This window comes from Medicago sativa, chromosome 1, assembly GCF_051527215.1.
Source record: "Medicago sativa cultivar Bolivia chromosome 1, Bolivia_mono, whole genome shotgun sequence".
In the NCBI taxonomy this organism is placed as follows: Eukaryota; Viridiplantae; Streptophyta; class Magnoliopsida; order Fabales; family Fabaceae; genus Medicago; species Medicago sativa.
The window spans coordinates 84,033,155-84,046,248 of record NC_140749.1 but is presented as its reverse complement, the minus strand read 5'-3'; the positions used below and the strand labels follow the sequence as shown (position 1 = coordinate 84,046,248).

Below are 13,094 nucleotides of genomic sequence, written 5' to 3'. Positions count from 1 at the left end.
TGGACCCTCTATTATCACACTTTATTTTTACAATTTTGGTCTCAACCCGTCTTACTTTCCCTAAAAATGGTGACTTTTGGCAGAAAAAAACTCGAATTTTAGTCTTAAAAGTGATAGTTTGTCTTTAGATTCAACGGTGGACAATAAATCACATTTTTTGGTGTCTAAAATTGTCATTTTTGGGGCAAAAATTATGAGTTTGAACCAAAACTACAACAAATATAAACAATAACAACAACAATTAAGTCTTATCCCACTAAATGGGGTCGGCTAACAACAAATATAAACATAGCGGGTAAAAAAAATTGATTTTAGAAAAGGAGGTGGAGCAAAAGTGTAATTAAACCTAGTTTTTAATGTAACTTTTTTGACAAATTTTTTAATGTAACTTTAATAATGCATTTCCCATTTATACCATTTTATTAATGCATGGGAGGCCACATTTCTTGTTACTCCAGTTGTTTATTTTAAGACAAATGTTAACTTGTGCCCACAAGGGCACATGTTAAGGTTTGTCAAAAAAAAGGGCACATGTTAAGAAACTTATTATAGAAATATACGTATCAAAAGTCGTGATGTCAACTTCTAAAAGTTAAAATATTATGTTTTCCAATGCAAAGTTGCACTTTTTGGGTTCCTTAACATGTGCCCTTAAGGCACAAGTTAACATGACCTTTATTTTAATCTATCCAGTTGTATATGCTATAAGCTAGCATATTTCCTTAAAGAAAATGTTAACTAGTGTCTCTGAGGCACACTAGTTAACAAAACCAAATTAAAAAGATTGTATTGAGAATTGTAAAAAAGTGATTATTTAACCTTTTAAAAGTCAAGAAGTTATTCTTTTCAATAAAAGTTTTTTACATTTAACTTTTTTAACTAGTGCCCCAACGTCCTTAGTTAACATGACATTTTCTTTAAAATAAAAACTATTTTATTAATGTTATGTGTATCATTCTAAACTTACCGTTCTAAACTTTGTTGAAATGGTCAACCATCCGTTGATCAATTATTAATATTGTTTTTTTTTTTTAGGAATAATATTGTAATTTTTTATTAATGTGAGTTTGGAGATTGTCATATTGTCATATTCAAGAGTAGTCCACATAACAGAATAAACAAGAAGAGGGATACTTGACCAAAAAAAAAAAAAAACAAAGAAGAGGGATAAAGGCCTAGAAGGAGTGGTAGGGAGATATGTATGATCAATTATTGTGAAACAACGTAAGTGCCAAAAACACACATTAAACAAAATGCAAATAAATTATTAGTATTTTATAATTTTAAAGTCAAAAGTGGATAATCCATTTGCGCACAATTGGGGATAAAATTTGACAATATGACAACTTTTCAAAGTACAATATTATGTTTTTTAGTAATTTAAAACAACAACTCATCATTGACCAATTACAACAACTTATCACACGCTTCCAATAATAGAAGTGCTATACCCAGTCTGCAAATCATGAAACCTTGACCAAAGCATCACTCCTCCATACTTTTTTGACTTCTTAATCACAGGTAAAATTTCTGAAGTCAACACATCTGCCGGAATAAAACCACTTCCGGCCGCCGCTGTAGATGCCGGCAGCCCTAAAAATATCTTCCCAGCTGGAACAGTGCTAGTCCATTTATTCCATGAATTCACAAGGTTAGTTATGTTTCCATTATATTGACAAGGTGGATTATTGTAAAATTGTACCCAAATAAAGTCAAAAAGACCTGTTTCAAGTGCAGTGCCCAAAAATTTATCTGGAATTGGACATTGAGGAGCTGCACCAAGATACACTTTTTTTCCATATCTACTATACCCTTTAAGAAAAGCTGCAAGGTGTTGCCAATTTTCGGTGGAACCAAGTTCAATATCAAAATCTATTCCATCTAAAACAGCATCACCTAATGGTCTTGAAGATGACTTGCCACCCAAGAAAGTGTTCCATAAAAATTTTGAAACGTTTCTTGCATCCTCAATTGAAGATAAAGAGTAGCTTCCAATTCCACCACCAATTGAAAGTAAAACTTTGATTCCTTTATTTTGGCAATCTTTGATTTCTGAGCTGAATTTTGTGCATGAATTTGGAAGTGATGGGTTGCAGTGACCTGCAAGATTCATTTCAGGGGTTTGACCGTTACCGAATTTGTTTAGGAAAGCTATGTTAACATGGGAGTATTTTCCGGTTGCACATGCTTCAGATAAGGTTCCTTCGTTGCCATTTTGGCCCCAATAGATTGCTATGCCACCAGCATGGGAAGTTGCAACAAGAGTGAGGAATAGAAGAATAAGAGACAACAAAGTGTGAGGATTTTTTGCCATCTTTGTGAAAGTGTTTGTTTATATGTTGTGAATGATTTATTGTACTTAGGATATTTATAGGATGAGAAAAATGGCAATTTAGAAATTTGATGATTGGAATGAAGTTCGGTTGATTCCCATTTGCCAAGGATGTTGTTTATTTTGGACATGAAAAAGTCAACTTTGTCCTTTCCCACTACCGTCATTTTTTTTGCTAGACTATGGTTAGAACTTTAGATATTTAATTTAGGATAAATTGAATAGAGTAATATAAATTTATTGCTTTATTAGTTGAAGGTTAGGGCAAAGGAAGCGGTGGAGATGGGATTGTGACTTGCAGAATTATACTTTAGTGGGAAAGGACAGAGATGTATTTTTATAAAATAAATATAATTACTAGAAAGGTCATGTTATACTTTAAAATGGTTATAAGAGAATGATAAATAAGATGTATTTTTTCTCAAAAATAAATAAGATAAGATATTCTATCAAATACATAAATAAACAGATAAATAAGATGCATTTATTTTAATAAATATTAATTATTTGAATTTCATTCGATTCTATTTCTTTTTTCCGTTAACGTGAAGACTCTGAAAAGGTCAGAGGGATTAATTTCAACAACTAACTTTTTTGACAATTAAAATTTGTGGGGTTTTCCCTAAAAAAAATATATTTGTGTGGTTCTTTATACCAAAAGAATAAAATAAAAATGCGTGTGTTCTTTTCTTGGACTAATGTTAGAAGTCATTTTTTTTTTTGACAAAGAAGTCATTTTTGACTAGTTAGTTTAGTAAGATGTATATCATTTAATTTACTCCCGTCTATTTAAATAAAATTAAAACTGGCACCAAAAAAACAATAAGATATAAAGAAATCTTCACCTTCATACATTCAAACATTTTCTATTGGTGGCTTACGTGGAGGGCAAAATTTAAGTTAGAAAGGGATGAGAGATAACAGAGTTCCTTAGCTTCTTTAGACAAGTTATAACTTATGATATACAGTACGTCTAATGAAATTGGAATTAAATTAAGTAGGTCATGTAAACTGAATTTAAATGTACATATTTAACTTTCCTTAAAAAAAAAGTGTCGTATTTAACTTGAAATTTGTGTTAACCTCCTCAACATTCTTTTATGATTCTACATAATCTTATTTTTAGTAGGGACATATAAACTCGGTATAAGTAGGTTATGTAAACTAAGTTTATAGGTACCTACTTAAACTGAATTGAAGTTAACATCAACCTATAAATGAATGTTTACTTAAATTTAATTAACGTTAACACGTGGTGCACCATCAAATACCCGTAGCTTGTAGAGTGCATAACATATCAACACGTTGAACAACAAGAAAAAAAAAAGAAACTCAACATCATTGAAAAAAAATTCATTTATCTTAATCCAATAGACTATGAATGAAAAACGTTTTGATTCACTCTTTAATATTTCATTGAGATTGATTGAATATCCATGATTGTTTCTAGGTGGAAAAGGGTGAAAGTTTATAGTAACAATGAAGTTTTGAATTTTTTTTATATAAAAATGTAATTTTGGCATATTGTAAAATTTTAAGTAAATTTAAGTATAACAAAAAAAAATATCGGGTGTGACTAGAAAAAGTATCAGGTGAGTATGGGGAGTTATGTGTGTAGTTGGGCAATTTAGTTGGGACTAACTAACAATTTGCTGATGTAATTCACAATTGCAAGCATATAAATGCTCTATCTTTAAGAATAATTGGGTATACTCTTGGAGAAATTTTAGCGCTTTAAATTCAATATAAATGCTTTATCTCTAAGTCTAACCACACTCTCTCTAACCCTATTATCACATTCACTTTCTCTCTAACCCTAAGCCCTGATATCTCTGCTCCCCTTCTGCGTGGAATTCAATCAATGGCTTGTAGCTGCTACCACCACGATAATGAAGTTGACCTGAAGAACTTCTCCCCAGAACTTCGACAACAAATGCAAGTTTACAGAATAGACATGCTAGCTTTCACTTCTGAAGAGGCTGAGACTATCGCCAACTTTCTCTCCACAGACGATCGAGACAGGCGTTTTCGTTCCGAATTGGCTTGGAATGACGACGACTTCCGTCTACAAGTATACTTTAATCTCTATGACTTGATAGAGTTATTATCTCAGAATACTCCATTATCTATACTTGATAAACACATGGACACACTCTCCGTTTTGATTCATCGACTCAAAAGAATGTTTGATGGAGAATGGTTACGTGAACTGGAACTCTTAAAGGACTATCATAGATATCGCCATGAAGTGGTCGAAGACCTCGAGTTTATAGAGAAGGACTTGAAGGAAAAATCGTGGTATATTCAAAGAAGAATGAAAGACCGACTGAATTGTATGCGAAACTGTGATGACCAACTAAGGAGAAGGTTTCTTGAACTGTTTCAGAAACAACTTAAATATGAGGAGGAGCTTATGCGTGTTCGCGCTAAGTTGAAATGTGTTCTTAACGCCAGAGCCAAACTGGCTTCGCTAGAGTTCAACATCTTTTCTTGCACAATTATTCAAAAGAAAGTTAAAAGGTACAATACAACCTACCCTTTTTTCTATGTTTTTTTTTGCAGCATGTTATGTTTTTTTGTTGTTATTGTTGGTAATTTGAAATATATGCTCCGGTAGAACATTAGAAAAAGAACCGCGATTTGAAAGTAAATGAAGTTTATGTGAGTATATTGGTGATAAGGGATACTGAACACATAGAAGAGATTAGTTTGATGAGTGCAAAGCAGAAAGCCAAAAAACTCTAGTAGCATTCCCTTGAATGATATCTCTTAATTTGAGTTATTCTTATAAAATAGAATGCATTATACCCTATGAAATCAAAAATAGCTTTGATAGGAACAAAGACATTCGTCAAGTGCTACCAAAGAAAGTGAGGTCAGGGGACTTATCGTTGGTGGCGACATCGCAGAAGTTGCAAGGGATGAACTATTGGCTTTGAGTTACATTGAGAGGAAAAAATAGTTATACATTTTTCTTTGATTTTGAAAAAAGAGGGAGAAAGGGGAGAACTAATTTTTTTTTTGTATAAACTTGAAAGCTCGTGATTTTGTTGGCACTAGAAACATATTTGACACTAGTATATAATCTCCTCTTCCAAAAGTAAAGAAAGTTAAAATCAGTTATTCATTTAAAGGTTAGAAATCCGAAGGAGTTTTTGGGTTTATTAGACTTTAGATAATGGACATCTCAGTGTTAGAGTTTGAGTTTCACACCATGGGCCAACAATTTCCTAATGGCTGATAAAGTAATAAATAAAAACTAAAAAAGAAAAAGAAATGCAATTGATTGCATGCCTCACAGTAGTTATTTGATGAATCAAGAGATGGTTGAGAATATGATAATTCATTTTATGAATCATTATATTTATGATGGATATAATATCATTTCATAAGCATTATAATATATAGGAAATAGTTTCATCATCAAAGTAGTAATTGTCATGATTCCTTGGAAATGTTTGTTGACATTAACTTGAGAGATGAATATGATTTCCTGCGTGTGTGCCTGTCATTATGTTGTATTTTGCTCTTCTTTTCCTATTTGCGATGACTGTCGATGTTTCTCACCTCATGTATATCTGTGTTCTTCTTGTTGTTTTGCAGTTTCGCTACTTAGATCGTGAGTATACTAGCTGGAACTGAGGGAGGTTGATGCTGATGAATGTGGAAGACTTTCACGGGAAGCGGCCTTCCACACCGATGATGTTACTATAGTTCAAGTGAAGATGGACAAGCTGGAGAGACATATATCTGAGTCTCTTTCATATTATAGTGCTACCTTATGGCCAATATGTGTCCTAACATTACTATTTTATCAGGATTATGTATGGTGTGTATATACTCTGATGAAGGTGTTATCACCTCTTACAAACTTCACTACCATGTGTGTAATCCCTCCGACGTTTTTGAAATATGATTCTGAGAGTAATCTCAACTTTGACATTATATATGATGTATATGAAAATAGCTTGTTCAATATTAAATATTGTTGTTCATCTGGTTGCTTAATTTCAAAATTATTTGATTCAATTTTGCCTCATGTCATTGGTTGCATACATGCATTTCAAGTTTTATAAACATGTTTATCTCATTTGAAAGCCGAGATGTGCTTCGCTCTGACTTGACGAGCATCAAGAAAGAAACAGGTCAATTTTGGAAGAAAGTTTTCCAAGTTAAAGCTATTGTTGATTATCTCCTTTCAATTGGTTATTCAATTACAAAACATGATCAAATGGATGCAATTATCTGATAATGAAGCATTTCTTTCTGGTTGTAAAATCTAGACTTGACAAAGTTATAAAGAATTGCAACTACTTATGCGAAATTAGCTCACTCCATTCAAGCATTGCATACAGTGGGGAACATGAGCATTGAGCACAATTAACTATTTAACATGAACAAGATGGCACTGAAAGTATTTAGCAAATCCAAAGGTTGAGTGATAATAATGACGAATCAGGTTTTAGAATCTATCAATCACTCTTAAGAATATGGAAAAGGATGGAATTTTAGTAATTAAAGTAACTTTAATGGCCCTTAGAGATTTGAACCCTCTCATTTGAGGTTACAGGGCTAAACTCTTAAGATTAAACCCTCTCTATCACTCTTAATTTAACTTAATCATATTTTCAATTTTGGAATCAACTTATCTCTCTTCAATTAGAGAGATTGAAAATAGAGGGACCAAATGTCATCAAGAATATAACATTGATGTCCATAATTAAACAACTGTGTCAACTGTCCACAATGTAAACATAGAGGATGAAAAAATTTGATTTTAGAAAAGAAGGTGGATCAACAAATGTAAACAATAGTGAATTTTCCATCTATTCCATTTTATGCGCATCATTCTAAACTTATACTAGTTCTAAACTTTGTTGAAATGGTCAAACCATCTATTGATTAATTATTACTGTTATAATTTCTTATTAACGTGAGTTAGGAGATTGTCATATGGATAAGGAGGTATTGGATAGTTGAATTTTCAAGAATATTCCACGTAACACAATAAACTAGAGGGATAAAGGCCTAGAAGGAATGATAATGATAGGGAGAAATGTATGATCAATTATTGTGAAACAATGTGAGTGCCAAAAACAAACAGTAAACAAAAAGCAAATAATTATTATTTGATGATTTTAAAGTCAAAAGTGGATAATCCATTTGCGCACTATTTGGAATCAAAGTACAATATTATGTTTTTTAGTAATTTAAAACAACAACTCATCATTGACCAATTACAACAACTTATCACACGCTTCCAATAATAGAAGTGCTATACCCAGTCTGCAAATCATGAAACCTTGACCAAAGCATCACTCCTCCATACTTTTTTGACTTCTTAATCACAGGTAAAATTTCTGAAGTCAACACATCTGCCGGAATAAAACCACTTCCGGCCGCCGCCGTAGACGCCGGCAGCCCTAAAAATATCTTCCCAGCTGGAACAGTGCTAGTCCATTTATTCCATGAATTCACAAGGTTAGTTATGTTTCCATTATATTGACAAGGTGGATTATTGTAAAATTGTACCCAAACAAAGTCAAAAAGACCTGTTTCAAGTGCAGTGCCCAAAAATTTATCTGGAATTGGACATTGAGGAGCTGCACCAAGATACACTTTTCTTCCATATCTACTATACCCTTTAAGAAAACCTGCAAGGTGTTGCCAATTTTCGGTGGAACCAAGTTCAATATCAAAATCTATTCCATCTAAAACAGCATCACCTAATGGTCTTGAAGATGACTTGCCACCCAAGAAAGTGTTCCATAAAAATTTTGAAACGTTTCTTGCATCTTCAATTGAAGATAAAGAGTAGCTACCAATTCCACCACCAATTGAAAGTAAAACTTTGATTCCTTTACTTTGACAATCTTTGATTTCTGAGCTGAATTTTGTGCATGAATTTGGAAGTGACGGGTTGCAGTGACCTGCGAGATTCATTTCAGGGGTTTGACCGTTACCGAATTTGTTTAGGAAAGCTATGTTAACATGGGAGTATTTTCCGGTTGCACATGCTTCGGATAAGGTTCCTTCGTTGCCATTTTGGCCCCAATAGATTGCTATGCCACCAGCATGGGAAGTTGCAACAAGAGTGAGGAATAGAAGAATAAGAGACAACAAAGTGTGAGAGTTTTTTGCCATCTTTGTGAAAGTGTTTGTTTCTAGTTTGGTATGTTGTGAATGATTTCTTGTACTTAGGATATTTATAGGGTGAGAAAAATGGCAATTTAGAAATTTGATGATTGGAATGAAGTTCGGTTGATTCCCATTTGCAAAGGATGTTGTTTATTTTGAACATGAAAAAGTCAACTTTGTCCTTTCCCACTACCGTCAATATTTTGTTAGACTAGATGCTTAGAACTTTAGATATTTAATTCTTGATAAATTGAATAGAGTAACATAAATTTATTGTTTTATTAGTTGGTATATGTAATAAATTAAAAATAATTACGAGAAATTTCATGTTATACTATTACTTTACAATGATTAAAAGAGAATAATTAACATGATATTTTTGCTCAAAAATTAATTAGACGTATTTATTTATTTTATTAAATATTAGCATTTGATTTCATTCGATTCTGTTAATGTGAATTAACCAAAAAAAATTCGATTCTGTTTTATATGTCTTTTCCGTTAATGTGAAGACTCTGAAAAGGTCAGAGGTCTTACTTAATTTTATATACTGGTAGGTGCCAACAGCTAACTTTTCTGACAATTAAAATTTGTGGCTTTGTGAATTGAATTGGATTGCAATCACTAGCAGTTCACTGGTCAGTATATCTGAACCATCCAATCTTGATCACACGATTGATATTTTAAAGCAATTTTTTTTATCTTTGATTAATACAAAATTATGATTTAAAATTTAGATCGTTTGATTAAGATCACACGACTATGAACTTTCGAATTGTATGGAGTCTGTGACTTATGACTTCAGCCAAATCTGGTACTTTGTATAGTCATTGTTCCTTGAATTTCAGTGTTTTGATTATTGGAACCAAATTTGTCTCTCTCAATCCAATTTTAATAAAATATTTTTCTTACATTAAATTAGTTTTGTTTCAAAATTTCATTTTAAATAGTAGTTCTAGATGGTGGCATTTAGCCTACACAAGTGTAAAACTTGTGTAGCATGCACAAATTAAGAAATGAAGGGCAACTGCCGGTTGATACTTGTTGTTAATAAATCCCATTTAAAAAAAGCAACATATTTTAATCCCAAATAATAGTTTTTTTTTTTTGCTGGATGCACCCCCATATCTGAAACAACAATTTTTTTAGAAATTAGTAACACAGTGTCATTAGAAACAACAAGTCTTGAGTTTCATTCTTTCTTGTTTGCAGACATGAACAGAACCAAACAAACCCAACCCAGACTGTTTGTCCACCGCCACTGAACCACCATGTTGTCTCCGACCACCGCCATGTTAAAATCTTAAAGCTCCAAATTTGCAGTCGGAATCCGATCTGGTGTTGACACCACCAACTGAAAACGCAAACATTATCAGCAGCCACAACTCCTTGTTTCTACTACCCATTCAATAAAAATTGATTTTCACCAAAAACTCCTTATTTCCTGATGAACATTTGATGATATTGTGTTCTTCAGATCTGCATTGATAAACCCTTTATTTCTGGAATTTTGAATCTGAAAGGTATGTATAATCATGTTGTTGAAACCTTATTTTCTTCAAATGTATTGAGTGTTTGGTTGGAAAATACTTATGTGATGTTACTGTTCGTCCTATTTAGATGTTATGGAAAAATTGTTTCAAGATTTTAGTGTATTTACTATGTAGCTAAAGTTTAGATCTGCATTTGAAAAATTGTTTAGATGATAGTTGTTGTTTGCTGTTTGCTAGTGTAGAGCTAGTCGAATATATAGTTCTGGAAATACGCACGACCGTTAGTTATTTTGGCACAGACGTTATATATCACACTGTAATTCTTAAAATTAACACATAATTTAATGCGCACGGTCGTGCAATTGAATGACACGGTCGTTCTATTGAAGGAAACGGTCGTGCTAGAGAATGAATGACATAGTTGTGCTAGTTTGTACTAGACATGTTACGTAATTCCATGTGTGTTTGGTTTCTGCCATTTTCGAATTAAAAGGAAGTGTGTCTTTGGGTGAATCTGTGTTGTCCGATTCGAGCATCCATCAGAAAAATGTAGAATAGAAAAAAGAAATTAAGTTAGATTGTTATAATTTGGTTGACATGTATTGAAAGTTTAAAGCAAATTGAAAGAAAGAAAAACTACCCAACTTTGTGTTGTATGTGACTGTTTGGTTATCCTGTCTAACTCAATCTATGTATGTATTATGAACAGAAAAATGGATATTGGTGAAATTTTTGATATTTTTGGAGTTTCAAACGTGAGCAACATAACTGGGGAAGGCAACATAGCTGGGGAAGGTTCAGAGGTATGTTAAAGTGATTACATAATTGCGTAAATTATTTTGGAAGTTGCATTTATTAGGGAAAAACATACGGTAATTACGGTCATATGTTTGGCAATTACTAAGTTATTTTGCATGTTATATTGTACAGGATCGCAGTAGTTCTTGTTCGGAGAGTGTTTTATGTTCCTCGGATGATGATATGGAAGACACGTACAATTCGTTCTATGGGTGCAATTTTGAGGATGAATTTGCGGTTGATTGCACGACTGACTTTGAGAAAATTAATTTCAAGGAATTAAGCTCTGATGAAATAATGATGTACCATTTTCCGGATCGTGGAGTTGCATTCAAGTTTTACAATATGTACGGTTGTGTGCATGGATTTGCTGGTAGAAGATGCCGTGTTGTTAAGAACAAGGATGGCGATGTTATTCAACAAACCTTTGTTTGTCATAGAGAAGGTCTCCGGGATGCAAGGAATGTCAATAATTTGTCTAGGAAAAGAGAGCACAAGCCAACTAGTAGGTGTGGGTGTATGGCAAAAATTCAAGTACACGTTGACTACGGTAGTGATCGGTGGTACATAAAAATGTTTGACGATATTCATAATCACACATTTTTGGATGAGAAGTATGAGGGGATGCTACCTGCACATAGAAAGATGAGTGATTATGACAAATTCCAAATGAAAGCAATGAGAAAAGCTGGCATTCCTACGTCACGTATCTATGGTTTTTTTGCTTCACAAGCTGGTGGATTCAAAAATCTAGGATATTCAAGAAGGACCATGTACAATGAGCAATTCAAGGAGAGGGGGAGGAAGAGTTCGGATGCAGATGATGCAATTGAATTTCTGAAGGGATTGTCTAGGACGGACGATATGATGTATTGGAGGCACACTGTTAATGAGGATGGAACACTTCGACATTTATTTTGGTGTGATGGGGTTAGCCGTATGGACTACACGGTGTTTGGAGATGTTATGGCATTTGATGCTACTTATCGAAAAATTAAATATAACACACCGTTAGTTATTTTTTCCGGAGTAAATCATCACAATCAAAGTGTAATATTCGGCAGTGCAATTGTTGGTGATGAAACTGAGGAAAGTTACGTGTGGCTCTTGCAACAATTTCTTGAGGCAATGGACGGAAAGGCACCTGTGTCTGTTATAACTGACGGAGATTTATCCATGAGAAATGCTATTAAAAGTGTATTTCCACATGCTCATCATCGTTTGTGTGCCTGGCACTTGGCAAGAAATGCATCAAGCAATATCAAAAATCCAAAATTTGTCCCGAAGTTCAAACGATGTATGTTTGGTGATTTTGATATCGAAGAGTTTGAAAGTAGGTGGGAGAATTTGGTTGGTGAATTTGGGTTGGAAAATAACAAGTGGATTCATGACTTGTATGAGAAGCGGAATCAATGGTCAACTGCCCACATTCGTGGTAGATTCTATGCTGGTTTTAGAACAACTTCAAGGTGTGAAGGTCTTCATTCTGAATTTGGAAAATATGTTAGTGTGTTGTCAAATTTGGTGGATTTTTTAAATCACTTTCTCCGGTGGCTGAATTATGTTAGATACAGAGAAATAGAGGCAGATTATGCATCTTCTTTTGGTGAAACCGTTTTGCAAACTCAACATAAAAGTTTAGAGAAGTCAGCGGCAAATATTTATACAAGGTCAGTTTTCAAGCTTTTTAGGCCTATGTTGGAGAGATCTTGTCGGTGCAAAATCGAAGAAATTGTGAGCAGTGGTTCCATTTATACTTATAATGTTTTCAAATACCCTAGAGATGACATTCATTGGACGGTTTCATATTGCCAAGAACGATTAAAATTTGAATGCTCTTGCAAGAGATTGGAGACATTTGGTATTCCTTGTGAACATGTCGTAGCTGTTTTAGTGTATATGAACATAAGAAAATTGCCGGAATCTATTGTGATGGAACGATGGACCAAACGTGCTAAGGATGAAATCATTGCCCAAAATCGTAATAGTTCAAGTCACCGGGATCCTGCTTTTGTAACTACGTATGTTATGTTTGTGGAGCGTTGTAAGAGGATGGCAAATGCCGTGTTAAAGGAAATTAAATTAAAAATAGGGGCCAAAAGTAGTGATTGAAAAATTTATAGGGACTAAAAGTTGAAGGAAATTTTTAGAGGGACTAAAACGAAAAGTTGACATATTTATAGGGAGCAAAAACATATTTAACCCAAAATATTAATATAATGACTAATCAAAGTACTTGGATAAACGTTCGATGACTAATCCAACTATTTATCGACTAACTAGACTTATAACTATGACCCTAACGACAAGATTCTTGGACCTAAACTACTTCG

General features: G+C 33.4%; 4 protein-coding genes across 4 annotated transcripts; 2 read left to right on the top strand and 2 right to left on the bottom strand.

The window, feature by feature from the left end:
• Positions 1-1,318: 1,318 nt before the first annotated feature.
• Positions 1,319-2,420, bottom strand: LOC146958324 (hevamine-A-like). Its single transcript, XM_085739839.1, has one exon. The coding sequence runs from the start codon at positions 2,312-2,314 to the stop codon at positions 1,421-1,423; it is 894 nt and encodes a 297-aa protein (XP_085595965.1). The 5' UTR covers positions 2,315-2,420; the 3' UTR covers positions 1,319-1,420.
• Positions 2,421-3,963: 1,543 nt separating this feature from the next.
• LOC146958323 (uncharacterized) lies at positions 3,964-6,249 on the top strand. Its single transcript, XM_085739838.1, has 2 exons — positions 3,964-4,852; positions 5,936-6,249. The coding sequence occupies exons 1-2, from the start codon at positions 4,194-4,196 to the stop codon at positions 5,946-5,948; spliced, it is 672 nt and encodes a 223-aa protein (XP_085595964.1). The 5' UTR covers positions 3,964-4,193; the 3' UTR covers positions 5,949-6,249.
• Positions 6,250-7,436: 1,187 nt separating this feature from the next.
• On the bottom strand, positions 7,437-8,598 carry LOC146958322 (hevamine-A-like). The gene has a single exon (XM_085739837.1). The coding sequence runs from the start codon at positions 8,474-8,476 to the stop codon at positions 7,583-7,585; it is 894 nt and encodes a 297-aa protein (XP_085595963.1). The 5' UTR covers positions 8,477-8,598; the 3' UTR covers positions 7,437-7,582.
• Positions 8,599-9,650: 1,052 nt separating this feature from the next.
• On the top strand, positions 9,651-12,888 carry LOC146958321 (protein FAR1-RELATED SEQUENCE 5-like). The gene is made up of 3 exons (XM_085739836.1): positions 9,651-9,993; positions 10,673-10,766; positions 10,894-12,888. Exons 2-3 carry the CDS (start codon positions 10,677-10,679, stop codon positions 12,871-12,873), a joined length of 2,070 nt encoding a protein of 689 aa, XP_085595962.1. The 5' UTR covers positions 9,651-9,993; positions 10,673-10,676; the 3' UTR covers positions 12,874-12,888.
• The last annotated feature ends 206 nt before the right edge of the window (positions 12,889-13,094 follow it).

What these genes read in the sequence shown, in the direction of transcription:
- LOC146958324 (XM_085739839.1), bottom strand. Translation starts at nt 2,314, where the DNA reads ATGGCAAAAAATCCTCACACTTTGTTGTCTCTTATTCTTCTATTCCTC.
- LOC146958323 (XM_085739838.1), top strand. Translation starts at nt 4,194, where the DNA reads ATGGCTTGTAGCTGCTACCACCACGATAATGAAGTTGACCTGAAGAAC.
- LOC146958322 (XM_085739837.1), bottom strand. Translation starts at nt 8,476, where the DNA reads ATGGCAAAAAACTCTCACACTTTGTTGTCTCTTATTCTTCTATTCCTC.
- LOC146958321 (XM_085739836.1), top strand. Translation starts at nt 10,677, where the DNA reads ATGGATATTGGTGAAATTTTTGATATTTTTGGAGTTTCAAACGTGAGC. An exon ending in TAGCTGGGGAAGGTTCAGAG is followed by an intron (nt 10,767 to 10,893) that starts GTATGTTAAAGT and finishes TATATTGTACAG; the next exon opens with GATCGCAGTAGTTCTTGTTC.